Genomic DNA, 18,206 nt, shown 5'->3' with positions numbered 1-18,206 from the left:
ACAAATGTCTTCAAAGTTCTGTTGAAAAGAATAAGCTATTAACTGATAGTTGGATTTTATGGACAAATTATGAACACAAAAACCTACATTTCACATTTAGTAGACATTTATTGCAGGAAATATGTAGAAATTGATGCTTTATCCTTTTGAATCTCCCATTCAAGCCTCTCATGCATTCGCCGCGCATCAGGAACTCGTTTTCAATGAATGGGATGAACGCTGTTACCATCAAAGAGTGCACAGAACGTGGACAGCGGCATCCTGAGTCGCTGTTCCACCGGGGCAGAGAACGACACGTGGGTGTTGTAGAGGATGTAGTGGAGGATGTGTAGTTTGTGCGTCTGCTTCTGTGTGTTGTTCGGCGTGTACTGAAAGGAATCTCCACTTCACATCGACTGGCCACAATGAGTGAGGTGGGGGGAGTGGTTTAACCTCACAGTTTGCAAGTTTAAACCACTTTAGCAAGCGGTTGGGGGACTGATGAAAGGCAAGCACATGCAGTCTGGCACCTCTCACCAAAGGACACGCTACCATAAATTCCTGATGGTGTTCTCTCCACCTACTAACGAGAGATATTAAAAGGAATCTGCAGAACCTCAACAGAGTTATTTACACTTGGATGCTGCTGAGAACATATTTAACCACTTAGAGAAGACGAGAACAACCCCTTGAAAATTAATTTCCATCATCTTTAAAGTAAAAAGCTTTGAAGATGCTGAATGTGGATTTACTCGTTTTAAGTTTCTGCCTTGGTCTGGGAACTCGGCACAGCGCTGTTGGAAAGAGACAATATCAGATCCAAAACGGCCCGTGCAGCTACACGTTTCTGCTGCCAGAGCAAGAGAACTGCCAAAGTCAGAACAGCTACTACGATCCAGATCAAAGGGACGGACCTGCAGACAACGAGTCACTTCAGAGGCTGGAGCAACTTGAGATGAACATGGAGAACAACACGCAGTGGCTGCTCAAGGTAAACCTGCTTCTCACCATATGATGTTCTTGTACTTATTTTTGTTTGAATCGTGTTTACATGAAAGAAGGTGTAGGAAGAGAAGGATGAAAACAAAAACGCCAACAAAAAAAAAAAGAATGGCTTTGAAACTATGAGGGCTTTTAAATAAATAAAAAAACACAAACTAGTGACTAAAATGATCTTCAGCTAAGCGTTGAAGCGAGCAGTTTTAAAAAGTGTGCCCATTTCATTCAACCAACAGATTCTGATTCTTGGACTTCCTTCTTAACATGTCGACATGAGTGAGGTTTGATCTATTAACAAGTAATAAAGCTGATCATCTAAAGAAGCAAATAATCAAAGTAAATGAGCAAAAATACAATTTAGCCAACAATTAGTGTTACTAAACAGCCTCATGGGCCACTTCTTTTTAGTTCTTTTTTAAAGTTAAAGTTTGGGGGATGCTAAGTAAACAGATGGTGGAGGATTTTTGACATTTAACACTTGTTAGGCAGCACAAATAAAAAAAATATAGGTTTGATTCCTGAAGAAGACTCAATGTAGATGTCGATACGCTTTACCTTCCCACGTTGTGCGGGGGAGAGATCACATCATATTTAAAATTACAACTTTGGAAGTATGCCCAACCAAACACCCTTGTGCAGGTGCAGAAGTAAAAAAAATTTTTTATAAAAAAGACAAAAAGAGAAGTTAAGTTCGCAAGGTGCTAGGCTCCAAACATCAGTTTTCAAAAGCCACATATTGCCATTTGTTACAGAACAGTAATGTTTCGCTGTGGCAGAAATTATGTTTAAATGAGCATAACTTTGGCATCAGGCACGCTGAGCATGACTGATGGCACCCGAGTGTGATACACATGGTCACTCTTCATTACGATCAACGTCAAGCCTCATCGTGGCAATGACAAATGAGGCGCAGCAGCTTTTAAAAGTTTTATTACAGAAAAGGTATTTGTGTCTACACAACTATGACAAATGAGAAGCATTAGCCTAAAGATCAAAGTTCATGCTCAATAATCCAGGTATAAAATCCAACAAAGTTCAGTCAGGTTATCTGGACTTTTTTTTTTTAGACGTTTTGTCCTTCATCCAAATGACTTCATCAGTCCGAGGAGCCACAACAAGCTCAGTCCCACAAGCAGCACACTCACGTGGTGGACCAACCAGTTTGCTGGTGATAAGATGGTGTCTGGAGTCCGCCTTCTTCCCCATCGACTTCTCTGAGGCAGCCATAGCCAAAATCCCAGGGCATCCTAATAAAAGAGATTAATAATCTCAATGGATTTCTTCCTGGTAAAATAATTTTTTTTTTTTTTTTTTTAAGGTTAAAAACATCAAAGTTCATGCTCAATAATCCAGGTTAAAAAAAAATCTAACAAAGTTCAGTCAGGTCATCTGAACGTTTTTTTTAATTTTTTTTAAGAGACATTTCATCCTTCATCCAAAGGATTTCATCAGCATTAAAACAAAAAGACTGTCCAGATGACATGACTCAACTTTGTTGCATTTTCTACCTGGATTATTGAGCACGAACTTTGATGTTTTTAACCATTTTGGCTTTGGCTACCTCAGAGGAATTGACAGGGGAGAGGACGGACTCCATACACCATCTTATCACCAGCAAACTGGTTGGTCCACTATGTGAGTGTGCTGCTTGTGGGACTGAGTTTGTTGTGGCTCCTTGGACTGATGAAGTCCTTTGAATGAAGGACAAAATGTCTCAAAAAAAAAAAGAAAAAAGTAACCATCCAGATGACCTGACTGAACCTTGTTGCATTGGTCTAAAGGTTTAAAATTAGAGAAGGGTACCTTATTTACGTATCAACTGTGTAACTAAACACAAAGTGGTGAGATAATCTGAGAGCAGATTTGCGATGACCCAAACCTTCTGAGATCGCAGATAAAATAAGAAAGCCACATTTTGAGAATTAATTAAAAGTAAAACTAAATGACAGTTGCTGTAGATCTATGGTTTCCAGTAAGGCATTATTCAATCTTCATTTTTATTTTTTACTTCCAATTAAATGTTCTACCCATTCCACATTGTTGAGTGTTTCAGCTCCATGGGACCCTGAAGAGCAATAAAGCTGGTAAAAAGCCCTAACTGATGAATGACTGACCCATTAAATTTAACTTAGTCATAGAAGGGGCTCGCTGAGGTTATTAAACTTTTTGACGTGAGTGGACTGTTGGACGCGAACCAAAGAATGAATAAAAGGGAGGCGAGCAGGACTTCAAACTGCTGCCACAAATATATTTAGCTTCTACAGAAAACAGCCTTTCAGTGATTCACAGGATCCCTGAAAGGCTTATTGCTGAGAAAAAAAAAAAGTTCTATCTCGTTCTTAACCATCACAAATCATCTGTTTCTAAAATGACTTTATGCACCCGCACACGATGACAGTGGAGAGAGAAAAAAAAATGTCACGAATGAGGAACTCCGTCATTCCTCACTGACGCTTTTCAGGCACTCGGGAGTAAACAACTGATTAAATCGCAGACTGTCAATCGGACATCCTGCCAACAATTCAAATGATACCATTCCACACATCAGTGTGAACCTAAAACAAACAATCCAGAAATAAGAAAAGACAAACAATGTTAATAAAAGCATCGCTTAATTGGATTAGTTATAAATAGTATCAGCTGTGTTTGCTGTCGAAAGACTGATTGAGGAGGTAAATTATGCAACCTTGGTGTAGATTACAAAGGCATTCGACTGACGCTGGTTCCCAGTTGCACACTAGTCTGACTGTAATGAAGGATGTAACTCCTCACTCAACACTTGCATCCTGTTTACAAGTCGTGTGACCTGATTGCCACTCAGGAACACCATGCAGGAAATAACTTAATGATTACTTCAAGTCTAAATATGGTCATTTTTGAAAGGTAGACAGGAACACATCTCAAAATGATTACACACAATTATAACGTTAAATATTTTACTTTGATGCAACTTATTGTGTTGTGGCATTTCAACGAGTAAAACAATTTGAACTTTAGTACCGTATTTTTCGGACTATAAGGCACACTTAAAATCCTTTAATTTTCTCAAAAATTGACAGTGAGCCTTATAATCAGGTCCTTATGTATTACTGTATTTTTTGGCCTATAAGTCGCAGTTTTTTGCATAATTTGCATGCCCCGCGACTTATAGGCTGGAGATGCATTTATGGATTTTTTCCACATATTCCTAAACCAATTTTTAGCTGAAATATGACCGTTTTCATTCATTCTGACGGGGAGAAAATAAAAAGAACAGTACCATTTTCAGCCACTAGATGGAAGCAGAGTAGTAGTAACAGTTTGGCATGCCGTTGTATCATGTAATAAGTAAACATGACTATAATGATAAATTCAAAAAAGTTCAAGACAAAAACAACTGGACTTTATTTATTATACTTTATACTTTCTTGAACCTTTTTTGAATTTACCATGTCCTGGATGACTGAGACTCTTCACCAGATAATAATGAAACAATCGGCTTGCCATAATCCCCCCACCTTCCTTCTGCTCGCTGCTTGGAGCAACCGTCAAACCAGCTGCACCGCCCCAGCAAAATGCAGCTAATTTGACCATTAAAGTGCATTTATTAAGTAAACGTTCAACTGAGACACACCTTTGCTATAATTTCGAGCAAACAAATAATTGTATTAGGTGCTTTTCTTGTTAAATTTCGAAGAAACGAGCAGCGTTCCTCCTTATGTTTTGTCCTCCCTCTGCGCGCCTCCGGAGCACTGAGGCAGTGATTGCAGCTGATTTGACTGTCAAAGTGCATTTATTAAGCAAACGTTAGACTGAGACACACCTTTACTATAATTTTGAGCAAACAAATAATTGTTTTTAAGTGTTAATCTTGTTAAATTCTTGTAAAAGTCCTCCCATGCACGCCCCTGCGGCTGCCATTTGGCAGCCCATCGATTTTTGACACACATATTTCCGGGTTGTCAGCAGTGACGCGTAATAAACGCAACGTGTCATTGGTGACGCATAATAGATGCGACGTATACAGTGAAGCGACGTATTTATGGATTTTTCCACTTTTTTAGACATATTTGTACTGATGCGACTTATAGGGCGGCGCAACAGGTACGGCGGAAAATACGGCAATTCTGGTTGCACTTAACGACCTCGAACCGATTTTATGTGGTTATTGTGAATGAGTTGAATAAAGTTTGACTTATCTGACCGTTTTGTTTCGCTTAATGCGCCTTATATATGAAAACAGACCCATTCATTGATATTGCGCCTTACAGTCCAAAAAATACAGTATATAAAATCTTGTTTAAAATTCAATTCAGTTTAGTTTATTTATGTAGCGCCAAGTCACAAGAGAAGTCATCTCGGGGCACTGAACAGAAACATTCATATATAAAAATAATAATTTAACACTATCGGAGACGCAGACTGCTATGAAAACTTTGAAGCTTCAGTTTAATATAATTTGTACCAATAAATAAAAAAAATTATATTCATTGTCATGAGCTAATTAAAAAGGTTCTTCATCATGTTGCTGGGTATCGCCACCATAATTTAATTCATTGTTCCCAAAGTATCAAAACACACTACCATCAACATTTAGCCTTCAAATGTACAAAACTCATTGAAGTACATGAAGATTTGTCAAAGCTGCAAAGATATTCAATCCAAGGACACTTTGTCTTGACTTGTGGAACTCCCAGATGGCAAACAAGAGAGAAAAGGTTTTACCGCTCGTCCATCGAGAGCCTGCTGACATACTGTATCTCAGTATGGTACGGCAGCTGCACCCTGGCTGACAGGGAGAGGCTTCAAAGTAGTCAAGACAGCACAAAAGATAATTGGCTGCCCTCTCCCCTCCCTGATGGACATTTACACATCACACTGCCTCAACAGAGCAGAAAGCATAATCAAGGAGTGTTCACACCCGGGTTTTGAACTGTTTGACTTCTTACCTTCAGGGAAATGCTACAGGTGCATCAGAACAAGAACAAACAGATTCAAGAACAGTTCTTTTTTTTTGAAGGTCATCACCACACTGAACTCACACATGCACTGATTTAATAATATAACCTCCCAAACCCCTGGACTTCTATTGTGCAATACTACTGACATTTCATACTCTCAATCACCTCAACTACCTCACTAATATCCATAATGTGCAATATAATTGTGATATACTTGTATTTTTTAACTTTCATAGTGCTATTATATCGATATTGCGTAACATTTATATATATATATATATATATATATATATATTTTTTAGTGTGTGTTTTCCTTAAGCATGTTTTTGCACTGAAAAAAGGAGTGGCTCTTAATTTCAATGTACTTGCGTATAATGACAATAAAGGCATTCTGATTCTGATTCTCTGATTCTGACTGCAGCAACCAAAGTCTGAACAGAGAAGAAAAAAATAACCTTAGAAATCTTGAGGTGTTTTTAATTTTGACCCATTAATTTGAATCAAATTTTCTCCTCTACAAATAGTACAGCGGTAGGACGAAGCAAGCAAAAATATTTGTCAGTAAAGATAATACAAAGACGTGAGCGCAGAACAAAACTCTTGTCCGTCTATTTTAATCAGCAGCTCTTTCAAACTGTTTCAGGTTAACTGTTTTTTTTTGTGTTGCAGCTGGAGAGCTACATCCAGGACAGCATGATGCAGGAGATTGTCCAGTTCCAACAGGCTGCTGTTCAAAACCACACAGCTACAATGATTGAGATTGGAACAAACCTGCTGAGTCAAACTGCTGAGCAAACGAGGAAGCTCACTAATGTGGAGGCACAGGTGAGGCAGGACATTCTGCTAAAAATACCAAATAAATCCCAGCACTTATGATTGTTTATTGCTCCTGTTCTGTGCACGCAAACTCAAGAGTTCTTTGTGAAACACTGATGAATACACAGTGTTTGAATAAATATAAGCACAGAAGAGCAGCATCATCAGGCCAGGACTCTGCAGTTTACTCATCTCCAGGCCAGTGGTCACTCTTTCAGGGATGAGGATGTTCACATCCTGGATAGAGAGGAACTACTGTATGCTTTAAGAGAGGAGTAAAGGAAGCCATCTTTGTGAAGAGACGCCGTCCATCATTAAACAGAGGCGGAGGTCTCCGTGTCCAGTTTTCACCTTCTTACAATGCTGTTATTGCTAGTATCACTCAACCCTCTGTGAATAGTAAGTAGCCATCAGAGCACCAACGATCAGTCGTTAGGCTGATGGTCCTCCTTTATCATGTGAACAGCTAGTTTTGGCCGTCACCAGTAAACTGGTTGATCCATTATGAGAAGGTGCTACTTGGCAGCATGACGGCTCAGAGGTCAGCACTGTTGCCTCACAGCAAGAAGGTCCTGGGTTCAATCCCCGGTTGGATCTGAGGTATTTCTGTGTGGAGTTTGCATGTTCTTCTCATGCTAGCGTGGGTTTTCTCCGGGTACTCCGGTTTCCTCCCACAGAACAGAAACATGCATGTTAATCTGCCTTCAGGCCCAGGCCTCCCTTGCAAAAGAGATCTGTGATCTCAATGGGATTTGCCTGGTTAAATAAAAGTTAATAAAATAAGACTGAGTTTAGTGCCGCTAATCAGACTAACGAAGCATTTTGGATAAAACACGAAACGTTTCAACATTTTTTTTAATCCGTCCAGAGGACCTGACTTAACTTTTTCTACCTGGCTTATTGAGCACGCATCAGGATACTATGATGAATAATAAAACGTCAGACAAAAAACAAAACTTAAAAAGTAGTGAGGAAAAAACAGTTATGGTGGCGTCAGTTTATTATTGTGGCTACACGTCAATGACCCTATGAGAGCCAACTGTACAGCATTTCCTGTTATTAGCACACTTGTATTCCCAGAGAAACAGTCAATCAGTTTGTCACAATCAGACATCCGTCTGTTCAAAGGCATCAACAGCTCCGATGGAGACTCACAGCGAGGATCCATGTAAACAACCTGCGTTTTGCTGAGTTCAGTTCCTCCGAACTGGGAAATCAGCGGCAAGGTCAACAACCCCTGTGTTTAGTTCAATACATCGGTGTGTGAAAATATGCGGGCTTTTAGTAATTTCCCCTCGTTCAGGTGTGTCTGGGGTATTACAGTATGGTTGTCCTTTCCTGTGCTGTTTTTTTTCCACTTTGCAAACGGTTATTTGTGCAGTCCAGTTGCGCAAACTGGGGTTATGTGTTCAACTTGATTCCTGAATGGAATATGCTAAATCATTTGAGACATGTTTTTCCTGATTGTTTTGATTTTTATTGATTTTACAACATATTACTAAATGTATATTATGTTATTTCATACTGTATCCATAGTAGTTTAATGCTTCATTATAATAATACACATCAAAATGGTCAAATTTATGCTGTGTGGGGAAACTAATCGACTTTCCCTTATTGAAGGCAAGCTAAAGTTACAAGTTTTAACTGTTCACATTATAATCAGCGCCAAAGTAAAATTAATTTCTGATGAGAAAGCCACCAAAATTAATGTTAGTCTTTTTTTGTTTTTAGGTAATCCACCACTCAACGCGACTTGAGCGTCAACTTCTAGAAAACTCCTTGTCAACCAACAAGTTGGAGAAACAATTTATTGTCCAAACAAATGAAATCAACAAATTGAATGATAAAAACAGGTGAGAACATCTAATCAAAGTCAAAAATGAAAATGCTAAGATTTCTTTAAACCACTAAGCGTATTAGTAACAAAGAAACGGATGAATTTGTCTGCTTCTTCCTAGTCTTTTGGAGAAAAAAGTGCAGCAGATGGAGGAGCAGAGGCAGGTGGAGCTGAAAGCACTTGAAAAAGAAAAGGAGCAGCTCCAGACTTTAATAGTGAGGCAGACAGCCATCATAGGGGAACTGGAGCAACAACTGCTGAAAGTCTCCTCCAACAACTCAGTTTTACACCTTCAACAGCAGGAGCTGCTGGACACAGTGAACAACCTCATATACACGTTGTCCGCTGGCTCTGCTCAAGGTGGGTCAAACAACAAATGTGACAATATATGACGAGGTTCAACATGTAGGCAGGAATAAAGGAGAGCAGTCTGCCCTTTAGGTGATTATTGCAGCAAGGCAGTGAGGTGGTTAGTGCTGCTGCTTCTCCAGGTACTCCGGTTTTGTCCCACAGACCAGAAACACACACATTAGGTTAATTGAAATCTCTAAATAAGGGCTATTCAAGTAAATTGCTCAGACAGCCACAGTTACTGAAAACCAAGAACTCAGGGGCCGGACATCCAGCAGTTATCATTAAGTAAGTTTGTTTAATGGTTTAAATTCTAGTTTTATTTAAAATGAACACATTGGTTGGCCTGTCACATTAACACATTTTGCTGGGTGATTAATTGTCTCAGAAATTATTGCTATAAATGATAATATTGTTTGAAATTTAACAATAATTGTCAAATTTTAGAAGAAATGTCGATTTGTTTGGCTGTAGTACCTTTTTTGACCACCTGGTGGCAGTATAAGACTGTTTGAACCAAAGGATGGATAGTGTGTCTCTTTAAGACAAATGGGAGGGAGGGCCCTTGATGTGACATGGGCTGACATGGTGCGGTGGTTTGAGCTCTTTAGCATAGCATTTTTCACAAAAAGTTTTTAAATTAAAAAAATCAGTAAACAAGTTCTCAGTTTCTTTTTTCACAGAAAAACAACTTTTTACACGAAGGCAAAAGTTTCAACCGTGAATTTTGGAGTTCGACAAGACGGAGGTTTATTTCCGAGATCGACCTGTTAGCTTAGCTCGTAGCTTAGCTTCTTAGCCTAGCTGCTTTTAACGATCCAAGTCAGTGAAGAGTATCAGAGTTGAGCTGTGTCTTCAGTAGAAAGAGAGACACGAAGAAACGATAAAGCCGGTAAATGAAAATGAGGTCGATAATTTTCATTCATCATGCGATTAACTGATTTGTTGTTTATCGCGACAGGCCTACCCATTGGTGGGCCGAACTGAACTTGTCCGTGGGCCTGATTTGGCCCCTGGACCGCCAGTTGAATAGCCCTGCTCTGTCATTAGGTGTGAGTGAGAGCATAAATGATTGGCCTGTGACGGACTTGAGTCCAGTCCAGTGTTAACCCCGCTCGCAGAACTACAGCTGGAGATAGGCTCCAGCTCCCTCACAAATCTGAGTGGAAAGACGGGTAATAGAAATAAATAGATCATTAGAAGGTCACATACATAAGGTAACTGTTTTTGATTATTTCCAGCACTTAGTCAATCAAAAATGACAACTATAGGATTCATTTACAATCTGGTCATCACAAATGTTTACAGTGGATAAAAAAAACAAATTAGCTGCAGCTACTTAATTATTTAAACGAATACTGGCACGTAATATGATATAAATCTTACTCTTTTATGAATCAAAATTTGGTCACAGCATTTTAGTTTAATAAAAGCAGATTGTTTACAGGCGTTGGCCTATTAAATAAGCAGACAAATATATTCACGTCAACGCCAAAGAAATAATAGGTCCTTGTTAAAACTAATATTACAAAAAAAATGTGCTAAAAAGATAAAATTTAAAAGCAATCGCGTGCTGAAATGACACGATTGTAGAGCTTTTCTAAAATAAAACGATGTTAGCAGCGCTAGAAATACTTTCAATTAAGTGTGCACGCTCAACTGAGACTACTGTATTAATATTCAGCTTAAGATATTTATTTTCCGTAACTTTTAATTGCATTGAATGGTTGTGCCATTTATTTGTCTTTGTCATTTTTGCCACTTGGTTTTAAATGGTAAGCGCTAACACAGTGTTTCTCAAAGTAGGGGGTGCTAGGGGGGCCTCAGAAAGCTGGAGAGAAGATTAAAAAAAAAAGCAATAATAATATTTTTTTAATTAAAAATGTTACATTTTTAAATTACTGTAATAAAATAAAATCAGTTTTTCAATAAATATTATTTAAATATATTTTAACTTATTGAAATATTTTTCACTATGCCCATCTTTCTGATTGGCTGCCAGTCAAATGTATCGAGCTGCTTTACTCTTCAAGCTAGCAAAGCAAGGACGAAATGGAGACGTTTCTAAAAAAGACAGAAGGAACTGACCAGCAGCCCTGCTGTGGTGGAAACTGCTGCACACAAAAAAAAAAAAAAAAACTCGTGGCCAGCTAAAATTCGAAGGTATGAGGAAGCATACATTAAGTAAGTCATACAGAAAAATGGCCACGATTGCCCGGAATGTGTCCTCTGTCTGGAGATCCTCGCAAACGAGTGTTTAAAACCTTCTAAACTTCAGCGCCACTAGAGTGAGACTATAATACAGTGTTTAAAACATGTGAGGTAATAACATTTTTGTGCTCAGCAGCTGTAATAATTAAAAGAATATAGTTAATGAAAGTTAAAACATTCTAAAAGTTGATGTTTCTTTACATATTTTGTAGCATTGTTTGTGGGTTTGCGAGGGGGGGACCTCGGCAAGAAGCTAATGCTGTTGGGGGGATGGCATGGACAAGTTTGGGAACCCCTGCTTTAACATACTTTTATTTTTAATTGATATTTAATGTTTTTGTCTGTTGATGTAGTGTTTATTGACTTTGGTGAAGTTTTGATTGTTTAAAAGGGTTTATAAATAAAGCTAATTTAAAATCTTCTGCAGAGACCAAACCTACAATGATGCAGGACACTCCAACTGCATTTATTGACTGTGCTGCCATCTACAAGTCAGGAAACACCCAGACTGGTGTCTACATTCTCACAATGCCAAACTCTACCATGGAAGTTAAGGTAAAATGAGACCAGTTAGCTGAAATGTTTCCATTTTTTTTGGTTTATGGTTTAAATAACTGAGCCTTGATGGGATTACTAGTCCCTCCCTCAGCATGAATTTGTAATGGCGCCCTAAAAAAGTGCATATATTTATACATATCAACCTATACTTATTTAAACAAACTTGTAAACTAAACACTTAATGCTATTGGATTATGTTAACTTTTTTAAGTACTCTGTTTAAGGGTGAGTAGATAAATATATGTAAATAAAATGTGCTAATACTTAAAAAAATGTGGAAGCTGGAGCTAAAAAGTTGATCTTCTTAGAAACTTTTCAACAACCTGGACTTCATTCCTGAACTTTTCCTTGAAAAAAAAAAAAAGTGTATGAGTAAACGCAAAATAAATGGCACTGTCACATTATAAATAAGCTCCGAGTCCTTATTCTGCTTCATTTTTGAACTATTATTCAAACATGTCCCATTTCCTTGTGTCTGAAGGCTTTCTGTGACATGGAGACAGAAGGAGGCGGCTGGACCGTACTACAAAAACGCTTTGAGGGCCGTGTTGACTTTCACCGTACGTGGCAGGAGTACAAAAAGGTAGAGGCAATCAAGAAGAAATTCTTCCCTTAGAATAAAATAACCCAGGCTACGGTTTTCACCACAAACACACATAACAAGTTTCCAGATTTGGTTGGAGACTGGGTTTTCAGGGCTTGTTGATTCTGCACAATCAATCGGAGTCGATTCCAAAAGTCCAACAAACAAGCATCCTGCTGATGAAAATCTTAGCATGGGCTCCCCACATTATGAAGCTATTTTCAATCATTTGGGAAACAGAACCAATGACAGCAGATAAATCATTTACTCCTTATGAGAGGATCTAAATAAATCCTCAAAATAATAACTAGTACTGCCAGTGTCAGAATGGGCCTCATAAATGGTCCAAAACTTTGCTGACAATACAGATCTCAAACAATCATTAAAACCACACCTCCTTGTCTTTTAGGATTATAGCAAAAGCTCAAACGATCAATGTATTTTACCAGTGACACAATTTTCTGACTGTATTCTACGTCCAGATGAAACCTTTCTTTCGTTTAGGGGACAAACCTTCGAATTAATATACTGGAGATATAACCAGACTGTGGGCTTTAGCTGGTGTACGTTTTTTTTTTTTGTTAGAATAAAAAAGCACCTACAACAGACCTTGGCAGGGGTTACACAGGATTTAATTATATTTCTTTTGTGTCTTTTCAGGGTTTTGGAGAACCTTCAGGTGAATTCTGGCTGGGAAATGAGTTTGTCTCCACACTGACTAATCAAAAGACGTACAAACTAAGGATCCAGCTGAGCGACTGGGAAGGAAACTCTGCCTTCTCACAATATGACCAGTTCTCTCTCGATAACGAAGCACAAAATTACAAGTACGTTTCTTTGGCAGCTTCAAATAAATTTTCCTGTGGCAACACGCGTGTCAGATACTAAGTGGCACGTAATGAATGCTTTATTTAATTTCAGCTTCAGGCAAAAACAATCAGAGCTCATGAAGCTCAACCTAATATGAGAAAGAAGCCAGTCTGTAGATGATGCTTTTTTTTTTTTTCAACAAAGCTTTTGATGCCTCCGTGCTGTCAGTCAACAACATAGCTAAAACACACACAGCCAAAAACAACTGATTTTCAATTATTCTGAAGAAATTGCTTATTTTGTTAACAGTCAGAGCAATGTATTGCTTGGAAAATACATATATATATATACACACACACACACACACACCGGTACTGTATGTTCTCAAACAAATGAAAAGAAAATTACAATTATGGCAAGTTATTTCCAGTATGACCATCTTTTAAAAAGATATGAGAAAAAACTCACCCATGAATACTGAAGAGTTACTAATATTTGAAAACAAAATGCATCACAGAAATACTGAATGTGGGTTCTTAGCATATGAGGCTACACACGTTCCGAGATCGGTTTATTGGCATCAGCCCAAAAAAATCCAGTAAAGTTAGTTGAAAAATATGAAATAGATCAAATGTCTTGTTCATCTGACATTCAGTTTGAGACTCTTGGTAATTACATCACTTTCATCTCTAATATACGTAGGGCTGAAAGTGGAATAGATTTTTTTAAAAATTTGACAAATCTTCTAAATTCAGCATGGATGTGTGTAACGTGTATACCTTTAGGTGGGTGGTCAAAAACTAAAAAGAAACTGCAAAATAGATAAAAATCTTTGTCACAAATTAGAATTCACAAAAATTTTCATAAAAATTAAGAAATACACAAATATTGTGCAAAGAAATGTTCAAAACTAAAATACAGAATGTATCTGCCATAAAGACGCATTTTAAAGATTTTGTACAAGTAAAAGCTATAGTGAAGTGAATATATAATTGAATTAGTTCTTGCCTTTTGAGGAACAGCGACCCCAGACTTCCTCCTCTTGTTCCTTCATTTTTCCTTTTCCATCCTACAGGATACACCTTAAAGGCTACAGTGGAACGGCAGGCAAAATAAGCAGCATTGGGCAGCCAGGAAGTGGTTTCAGTACAAAGGATGCAGACAATGACAAATGTGTTTGCAAATGCTCACAGCTGACAACAGGAGGTAAGAAACCCCATTTTTTTGTTAATAACTTGAGCTTTTGAAAAATTATGCGACTCAGAAATATACAATTTCTGTTCATTAGTGTTAAACAATTGCTCTGGGAGGGAAAAAAGTCCTACCAACACAAATCTTGGCACTTGCCCCAAAAAAATTCAAGGACATTTTAAGAACTGTTGTACTTCAGTCTAAAGAGCACAATTAGCTGAGACTTAATCACTGATCAGCTCATTGGGGAATTCAGCACTGACAATAGCTGACATTAATAGCCTGGGAACAGAGCTTTTCTCGCTCTTGTAGCTAAAAAGCCCTTTGCCATTCCCTTGAAAGTAACTTTACTGCCAGGCATTTGTCTCCGTCTGAACTGAGGTCTGCCAAGTGAGCTTCAAAATGATAAAAAACTGTAAGCCCCCATCTCGTTTTCCCATGGGGGTTCTCTTAAAAGAACTCTAAGGACGCATTAAACACAAGCGTGACCTGGTGGCACTGAACCAGTATAAAGCAGTGTCTGTTTTTACAGGACATAAAGCTGAACCGTAAGTATGGAAACAAATGAATAAGTGGAATAAATCTGTATGTGAATCAGAAAGCAGCTCCTTTCAAACCATGACTAATAAATACAGCTTTAAGGGAAACTCCACCAATTGGAACCAAAGTATCTTACATGGAACTGGAAGAAGAAACGCTTCTTTAAACCATCGAAGTTCATGCTCAATAATCCAGAAAAAAAAAAATCCAACAAAGTTCAGTCAGCTCATCTGGACTTTTTTTTTTTTTGAGACCTTTCGTCTTTCATCCAAAGGACTTCATCAGTCCGAGGATGCACAATAAACTCAGTCCCACAAGCAGCACACTCAGTGGGCCAACCAGTTTAATGGTGATGAGATGGTTTCTGGGGCCCAACTTCTCCCCCGTCGGCTTCTCCAAGGCATCCGTAGCCAAAGGACTGATGAAGTCCTTTGGATGACGGATGAAACAGCTCAACAAAAAAAGAAACCATCCTGACGACATGAATGAACTTTGTCGGGCTTCTATAAGCCCTTTATACAAATATTAAACATAAAAAAACTTATTTATATTCAGATTTTGTAATGTGGAAAATTGGGCTATAAGTAAAATTAAAATGACCTTTGAGTTGTTTTATTAAAAGTGAATACAATTTAGCTTTCTGATCGAGCTAAAGTTATCCCCCTTGAGAAGGTTCCATAAACGGTGAGATAGTTATTGTAAAAAAAAAAAAAAAAAAGTCTAACAGCCTTGTGTTATACTCGGCTGTACACATTAGGTTTACAGTATATGATAATAACATGACAATGAATATATTTTAATGTTTCAGGCTGGTGGTTCGATGCTTGCGGTCCATCCAATCTGAATGGGATTTACTATCAAAACGGCCAGAACTCCAATCGCTTCAATGGAATCAAATGGTACTACTGGAAAGGCTCGGGCTACTCGCTGAAGTCGACTACAATGATGATCAGACCGACAGACTTCTCAGCCTCACTTTGACACGACTCTTCGACTGAACAGAACGGGAAAGAAAGTTTTGTTCAACAAGCACCACTACCAAAAAGAAAACTTCTCGAGGGAGCCAAAGCAGATCATAAAAATGTTTTTATACAGCAGTTTATATTTATGTATTTAATTATTTGTATGGGTTTGTGCAGAAACAAAAAGGCATAGAGACACTTTAGGCATATTAAATAAATTCTATTAACCTAGAAGCTGAGTAAAATATAATAACGTCATGTTCATCCATTATCTTGACCTGCTTTTTCCTTTACGGGTGGCAGGGGAGCTGCTATAACTTAATGTGAGTTCCTTAAATCAGCTTAACACAGCTTAAGCATAAATTAACTATTAGTCAAATAGCAGCTGATGTTATTGTATAGATAGATGATGGTACAAGATACTGAACTGGTAACCATAAGAAAATATGGGTTAGAGTTTGTTTGATAAATGTTTTAAATGTAAATGCCATAAAATGATTCATTTAAAAATCTTTGTTTCGTTCCACAGAATGTATGTACATTTGTTGTTTAAGTTATATGTACATTTTAAGTCTGCTATTTACCTTTATTAAACATAAAGGCCATCTGTGCGATTTGAAGTAAAAAAAAAATTGTGAAGATTTATTTTAACATATTCTGCTTTAACTTTTAGTTCAGGTTTCCAGTTGTTAGACTGTAATAATTTAGGAGCTTTATTGTTTCTGAAGGTGAATATCACCAACCACAAGGCAAGGATAGTTATAGTAAGTTTGCTATATAGTTTGTAGCATTAATTTTTAACAACTTAGCTATTTTCATTAGCATTTTCTTGTGTAAACAATAAATTTTCTAGTGCTCAAAAACGGTACTTGTTGTTTTTTTTGACGATATGTAAAATAAATAGTTTATGAACAAATGCACATTATGGAGTTACCCTGTGGATATGCCACCTAACAAATCAAAGTATGAGGTCATTGAAAGCTTGGTTTATGGTTTTTTTATTATACAGATGCAGAACATAATCCCCTTCCCTAAAAAAAGTGTGCTAAACCTGTTGATAGATAAATTCTGCATTTTAAATCAAACTGACCAGAAGTTTTACTGTAAATTCTGTGGTTAAAAACAACATACAACTAAGCATCATTGAGGGTCCTATGAAGGGTTCTGAACTGAAGTATTTAGTGTGAACTTTATGTAGAAATTGGCTCTTTATTAATGACACATCAAATCCCCAAAATTCTATAAAACAGTGTTCATTTTAGAGATTTTTGTCTTGGTTGTGCCAGTAGGTTTCAATAAATACAGGGCGACAAAAGAGATTTAATAATGTAGATTAGATCGGTTCTAACTTGAAAAATAAAGTTATCTGAACTTTACTTTTAATATTTAAATGAAAATTAATGAAAGAGAGCAAACAACACAACTTTCTTGTAATAAAAGGTCAATAAAATTAATATTGTATGCACTATTTGAAAACATACTTTAAAGCGAATATGATGTTGAAATTTACTCAGGGTAATGCTTGTTTCATAAATATTCCTTCAGGCACTATTTAATTACCACCTGACTTTACTTGCACTTACCTGTGCTGCAGGAAAAGGGTCTGAAAGTTCATACGGCTCCTCTGGAATCCACTGCCTTTGCTCCAAACACCAGAGAATCTGTTCCAAGAACACAAAATCATAGAAAGCTGTGGTATTTAATATGTTTAACACAGCTGTCGCTTTTTAGGTATGTGCGTGACGACGTTTAAACATGCTTAACATGTATACCCATTCAAATGACAGGATCCAGCAGCCACGGGCTATGCCCAACAGGATGTTTAGAGTCCGTCTGTGTCCCCCAGCCACTATGTGAGTTGTGCTCTCACACACTCGGTCGACAACTGAAAATCCACCCAGTGCTTTCACCACCTGAACCACAGTGTGCTGCTTCCTACAAACGGTGGATAAAATAAAAACATAAAAAAACTCGACACCTAATACAAATACTTACATGGTTCACTTCACCAGTTTACTTCGTGATGTGGTGAAATTACTGCATATGAAATTTTAATAATTCAGGATAACCAAGACAGAACTTACTCAGTAGGCATGCTTGTCATGACCAGTGTTCTCATCGTCTGAAACAAAGAATATTGTATAAACTTAAAATCCCTTTAAATGAACAGTTCAGTTAATATGGCATAAACACGTTGGTATAGCCAGCAAACTGGTTGGTCCACTATGAGTGTGCTGCGTGTGGAACTCAGTTTGTTGTGGCTCCTCGGACTGAAGAAGTCCTTTGGATGAAGGACGAAACGTCTCAGAAAAAAAAAAGTCCAGATGACCTGACTGAACTTTGGTGGATTTTCTACCTGGATTGTGCATGAACTTTGAGGTTAGTACTGAATTTAGTTTTCAGCATTGCATTTTACAAACCATTAC

At 37.7% G+C, this 18,206-nt stretch overlaps 2 protein-coding genes across 2 annotated transcripts in view; one reads left to right on the top strand and one right to left on the bottom strand.

Moving 5' to 3' along the window:
- Window positions 1-18,206, bottom strand: part of mcph1 (microcephalin 1) — a 42,697-nt gene that overhangs the window by 8,773 nt on the left and 15,718 nt on the right. The window contains exons 11-13 of the mRNA XM_037685371.1: window positions 17,865-17,902; window positions 17,553-17,715; window positions 17,364-17,441 (exon numbers count right to left, since the gene is read on the bottom strand). Of these exons, the coding sequence (XP_037541299.1) occupies window positions 17,364-17,441; window positions 17,553-17,715; window positions 17,865-17,902 (279 nt within the window). The remainder of the gene's footprint in view (window positions 1-17,363; window positions 17,442-17,552; window positions 17,716-17,864; window positions 17,903-18,206) is intronic.
- Window positions 713-15,908, top strand: angpt2a (angiopoietin 2a). Its single transcript, XM_037685382.1, has 9 exons — window positions 713-970; window positions 6,588-6,743; window positions 8,469-8,590; window positions 8,696-8,934; window positions 11,564-11,691; window positions 12,176-12,277; window positions 12,938-13,104; window positions 14,163-14,293; window positions 15,627-15,908. The coding sequence occupies exons 1-9, from the start codon at window positions 713-715 to the stop codon at window positions 15,797-15,799; spliced, it is 1,476 nt and encodes a 491-aa protein (XP_037541310.1). The 3' UTR covers window positions 15,800-15,908.

The sequence above is a fragment of the Nematolebias whitei genome, chromosome 1 (assembly GCF_014905685.2).
Source record: "Nematolebias whitei isolate Nwh7 chromosome 1, NemWhi1, whole genome shotgun sequence".
Classification (NCBI taxonomy): Eukaryota; Metazoa; Chordata; class Actinopteri; order Cyprinodontiformes; family Rivulidae; genus Nematolebias; species Nematolebias whitei.
The sequence above is the reverse complement of the archived record's forward strand: the minus strand, read 5'-3'. Positions and strand labels throughout refer to the sequence as shown.